The sequence below is a fragment of the Porites lutea genome, chromosome 1 (genome assembly GCF_958299795.1).
Source record: "Porites lutea chromosome 1, jaPorLute2.1, whole genome shotgun sequence".
Classification (NCBI taxonomy): domain Eukaryota; kingdom Metazoa; phylum Cnidaria; class Anthozoa; order Scleractinia; family Poritidae; genus Porites; species Porites lutea.
Window position 1 is genome coordinate 13,918,595 of NC_133201.1, and position 6,000 is coordinate 13,924,594.

Below are 6,000 nucleotides of genomic sequence, written 5' to 3' on the forward strand. Positions count from 1 at the left end.
ATTTCTTTTTACGTTTTTGAGTTAGAGTATTTTTTCACAGGTAGAGCTAATGATTTGTCATCCCTGACTTCAACTGCTTATAACCCACAAAAGAACAAACGCATTTGACAAAATCCGAGACACAGTTTTTTAGTCAAACGTGTTATAAGAAGCGAATGCGATCTTAATTGGCTTCTTCCGTTTATTTTTGACTGGCCCGGACTTAAATTTACAGTGACACCCCCTTTCACACAAAGCTTCTCATTTCCGAATCGCGTTAATATTTTGATCTTTCACAAAATGTACGGTTTATGGGGCCGTAGGCCGAGGTGGATAACACCCTCCGAGATCTCCATAATTCTTCATATCATACGAAAGCCGAATTCAATAATTGTTTTATTATTCATTCAAAATAATTCCTAGTTTGAAAACATAACTAAAACATGCTTACCTTCATTGATCAGATCGATGTTAAGTTCATCTTCGATAGCGCACGTTTAGGGTTGTTCAGCTCCGCAAATATTCTCCAAATAGCAGATGTCGCCCTTCGAGTTGCCTTGTTGCTGTTCTTGTAATGTTTTTGGCTATCATTTCGCCTAGTTCTTACTCTTGGAACGAGTGAAATGTTCGCCATTTTTGTTTTCACAACCAAAACAACTCAACCTCGTCCCCAGGTCTTCTTGCCTAACGGTGCATTAACCTGCAAGAAGGCTGCTCGTTAAACACAAAATTCTTCCAAATTTGGTCATCAGTAACTAATTATGGTGAATTATGCGTGTGCTTTAAGCCAATCAGAATTGGGGAAATATTTTGAATGAATAATATTTTTTTTAACAACAAAGCACATGCATAATTCACCATAACCAGTTACTGATGACCAAATTTGGAAGAATTTTGTGTTTAGCGAGGAAATGACGTCAAACATGCAACCTGGGGACGAGGTTGAGTTGTTTTAGTTGTGAAAAAAAAAAGGTAAACATTTCACTCGTTTCAAGAGTAAGAACTACAGCTGGATCTGGGCGAAATAATAGCTAAAAACATAGCAAAAACAGCAAGAAGACACCTCGGAGGGCGACATCTCCTATTTGGAGAATATTTGCGGAGCTGGACAAACCTAAACGTACACTATCGAGGAAGAACTTAACATCGATGCAGGTAAGCACTTTTTAGCTACGTTTTAAACTAGGAATTATTTCAAATGAATTCTCGGATAGTGTTATCCACCGAGGCCTTTATAACACTCTCCGAGATCTGCTTAATTCTTCATATCCTAAGAAAGCAGAATGCATTAATTGCTAAATAATAAAAAAGTCGGAAATAATAAAGACAAGGCATCCCCCCCTGCTCTCCTTTTTGAAATCTGGACATTTGTTTTTCTTTTCTTGGCGTTATTGCCTTCACTACACACTGAAATGTTATAGTGATCATGGTGTTTAATTGGGTGCACGCATACACTATACCTTGTTTTGATTCTGCATACTTCCAGCCAAAGTATTGTCCTTCATTAATTCTTCATTTTCTCTCTCAAGGGATTTTATGGCTTCCCTAATGGGAATGTGTGTGATTATAAGGTAAAATATAATACGAAATTAATCATCAAATCATTTATTGCTCAACAAGGGCATAATACGTGGGACATTTGAAGAGCCGTTATTAATATTGAAAGCTATAAATCTATCTGAATGCTTTGTTTAAACGTTTATTTTGCCCTAATTCAATCAGTATGCATGGACTGCATGAGTCAGTCTCAAAATTTGCCCTCTCTCTAATCCGCTAGTTATACATATATATATTTTAGAGCCACAATTTTCCAAACTTTTACTTGAATTAAACTTACAATGTATAATGTTTTCATAGCTTTTTGCAACCATTTAATACATCTTTTTCTCACAGCAAGTGCTTGCAACAAATACATAATGTGATACGGATGTACACAGCTGTTTGATTTGTCAATATCAACACTCAGCCAGTTTTAATCAACAACAAAAAGGAGGATGGGTAGAGTTGTTGTTAAAACGTACCTCTGGAAGGGGGGGGGGGGGGGGGGCTGCGGGGCTTAATATTATGGAGGGTATTGGCTCAAGTGCAGAGGAGATAATCCGGCCAGATGGTATAACTCCATTACAGCCGTTTTGGTCTCATAACGCAATGCTCCTCCCCAACAAAAGGCTGCTCAAATTCGAACCACATTCCTTTCCTGATTTGAGCCAATCACAGCTATGGTTCTACTTTCTGGAAATGCTCCGCACCAAATTATCCTTGCACAAGCTGTCCAATCATAGCTTGCATTCTATCATATAATGTATGGTGTCAAGATGTATCGCCCCTAGAAAGCCGTTATTTGTCTCGTCATGTACATGTACATTACATGTATAGCTTTTGTTTTGAATAAAACATACTTGAAATTGATTTGATTTGACTACCTTACCAGGGTAAGAATTGAATTTGACGTCCATTTAAAGCTGTATTTGTGTTTTCTTACCTGCAATTCTGACGTTTTTTTAGAAATGTGTTTGCTTAAATATAATATCTGGTCTTCCTCTACACTGTTACATGTGACAGGACTGATGAATAATGCTCATACTCTAATAACAATAAATTAACTTTTTCTTGCCAAATTTTTTTTCCTCCAAGGAAAATTTACTGAACCAGGTTTTGCACCAAGCCGTTGAAAGTTGAAGTTGATCATTTCAGTGCATAGTGTGTTTTTCTGTTTTTTCTGTGGAAAACCTTAATCTTTATGTCAGTGTTTATGAAAGCAAAACAAAACCCTGACTCTGATACAAGCTGAAATCACAGGGGCTCATTCTTTGCACGAAAACTGGCATCATTTTCAGTTTGCTGACAAATGATCAGTCATTTCTGTGGGATGATAAAACAATTGGAAAGGAATGTGGTTCAAGTGTGAGTGGCCATTTGTTGGCAGGGGGGGGGGGGGTGGGGGCGAGGAGCATTGTGTGACAAGACAAAAACGGCTGTGAAGGAGACTACAGAAGGCAGGAATGTTATACTTAATAAATATTCTTTGAAATTGAGGTGAATAGTGGCTGAATATTTACCGAGACGCGAAAGCAGCAAGGTAAATATTCCTAAAGCCACTATTCACTGAGATTGAAAAGAATAATTGTTTTAGTATGTACACACGAAGTGATCTCAACAAAATAAGAGAGGAAACCATCAAAAAGTACGATTTGATTGACAGATCAAATACTTAATAAATATTCTTTGAAATCGAGGTGAATAGTGGCTGAATATTTACCGAGACGCGAAAGCGGTGAGGTAAATATTCCTAAAGCCACTATTCACCAAGATTGAAAAGAATAATTGTTTTAATATATACACACGAAGTGATCTCAGCAAAAATCAGAGAGGAAACCATTAAAAAGTACGATTTGATTGACAGATCAGGTCAGCTAGACACGCGACAGTTTAAAAATAGATCTTTGTAGAATTTTCATACATGGTAATTCACAAGCTTATCACTTCGCAAAAACAACAGCGTAATGGCTTCAATGGAACCGTTAAAAGTTTGAATTCTTTCCTCACCTGAGAAGAAAAGAAGAGCTTTTTTGTTTTCTGTTAACTTGCCAAGTTTATAGCCGAAAAGGTTTGTTGTGTCGTTCTTCGCATGAAGTGCTGACAAAAATGGCGGCTCGGTTCCTCGAGGTAAAACGTGACTTCATGTAGCATTCTTTGTTCTATTTACTTAAAACGTAGAATTTCTGCAAACATTTGCTTTTAAAATTGTTTGTCATAAATAAACTTCGATTTTTAGGCCAAATTTTGCTTGTTAGGAAACGCTGAGTTCACAAAACAGCCGCTTCTAGCTATGCGAATAAACGGGAGTTGTAAACAATCCATCGACCACAAAACTCAGTTACAGTAAATGGAAAAACGCCGTTTTGAATCCTTCGAAGTCTTTCCTTGCCTAAAAAAAAAGTCAACCCTAGGATTTTGTCGACTTTTAAAAGATCGGTCTCTTAAAAAATGGAAAAAAAAAACTGAGCTCACACATTATCCACTCGCTAGGAAGTGAATATTGTTGAATAGTCCAAGATAGCGAACCAATCAGATTGCTTAAATCACCAAGATCACTGAGTGTGTATCAAAAGTAGGTTGAGTTTGAACGTCCGGGTGAACGTAGTCCTAAATAGGACTGTTGTTGTTGACAATGACTGATGTTTCGACAGCACGCGACTGACCGAACACAGACGAGCGACAAGGAATGGTGATGTCAACAATCACATTGCTGAGCACCATTTACACATGAAACATCAAATTTACTGGGACTCGATCTGCGACATGTATAACGTTTTCTACGGACTACTATCAACGTCTTACATTAGAACGCTGGTTTACTAACTTGGAACAAACGCCACTGAATCGTAGCCAACAGTTACCCGAGCGCCGTACAAACTACTTATTGACGAGATCAAGCAAAACTAACTACGACAGAACGACTGGAGAACTGACAATTTCACTAACAATAGACGACTGTTTAACTGTGACAATAGACGGATCTAAACACACCAATTTCTGATTACGAGTCTTCATAGCCAATAACATCCAGCTTAACTGACAGACGACCAATAACATTGCGATGTAATTGACCATTCAGATCAATAATCAGAATATAGTACCATCACCTGACGTGATACAACTCACTTTGACTCTGAAGATGACTATACCGCACAGGTTGTCGAAACGTCAGTCACTGTCGACAACAACAGTCCTATTCAGGACTACGTTCACCCAGACGATAAAACTCAACCTACTTTTGAAATGACTCCTGGGTTCAAACCTTTCACATTATAATGTATACGACGTAAAGTGTACTGTATATTAAAAGGTAGATTTAGTAAAGGCCAAAAACAATTGATTGAATGGATCTGATTCTCGTACAACTGTACACATGAACCTACACTTTAATTGGCTTAATAAATCTCAATTTATCCTATAAAATTCTACTTAAGTCAAGACAACACTTAACCACAGATCATCACTGCTGATTCACATTGTACCCTTCCATTTAAAGTGTAGTTTTTTATTTGAACATACTATATGTATATATTTATAATTATAATAATTGTTAAGGTATCTGTAAATTATTTTCAAGTACATGAACCTTTGCTGTAATGGTGTACAAAATTGAAGAAATCTCACAGGTCAGCAGGATAAAATACAATAGCTTAAATGAAACTTACAGTTGTCTTCGTATTTGATTCTGTGTCTCTTCACTGTAAGCCCTTCTGTCTCCTTCAATGATACGATACTGCCGCTGGAGTTTTGCAAGCTCCTGTTCAGCTGTATTACAAAAATAATAGTAAAAGATTTAGTCAGGGCTAAAGGCGAAGCTCTCATTAAAATACGCATACTTTACTCAAAAAATAAAATTGTGTAATGCTAAACGTCGACGGCAACGACAACGGCGAAAAAAAAGTCAACTCTAACTAGCAAAAAAACATCTTTGCACGTGCAGCACACTTTTTTTGTACATTTCTTTGCCGTTGTTGTCATTGGTATACCTGCCAACTTTTTCTGAGATATAAGCGTGAGATTTTTATCCTGGGAGTGCTATGATTTTTTTGGAGACGACACGATCATTTCCGAAGATTCCCGAAGAAGTCCAAAGTCTTCCGAAGACGTCCGAAGTCTGCGGAAGGCGAAGTTATCGAGAAAACGCTTATCCACAAAATTAGAGATGGCAAGGAAGGTATTGTCATTTATTCATTTTACACATGGTTTTCGTTCCTTACATGGGTCTGAGTTAACATATTTTTGGAAATTGTGTCAAGCAAGACGGCAACAACTCACATTTTTCAATCGGGTGTGAGAAATTGGCCCACAAGCGTGAGCTGGCGTGAGATCGAAGTTTTCAACCCGCAGGCGTGAGACTCACGCCTAAGGCGTGAGAGTTGGAAGGTATAGGCAATGTGAAACTTCCCTCATGGAGAAAATGTCGCATGTGCTCACAAAAAATTTTGTTGCTTGTGTTTCAGTTTGTTTGTTTTTTTCACTGCC

General features: G+C 37.7%; 1 protein-coding gene across 1 annotated transcript in view; it reads right to left on the reverse strand.

Annotated features, from left to right (window-relative positions):
• LOC140945695 (coiled-coil domain-containing protein 63-like) overlaps positions 1 to 6,000 on the reverse strand; it is a 45,422-nt gene that overhangs the window by 30,519 nt on the left and 8,903 nt on the right. Inside the window, exons 3-4 of the mRNA XM_073394731.1 lie at positions 5,184 to 5,283; positions 1,440 to 1,524 (exon numbers count right to left, since the gene is read on the reverse strand). Coding sequence (XP_073250832.1) covers positions 1,440 to 1,524; positions 5,184 to 5,283 — 185 coding nt within the window. The remainder of the gene's footprint in view (positions 1 to 1,439; positions 1,525 to 5,183; positions 5,284 to 6,000) is intronic.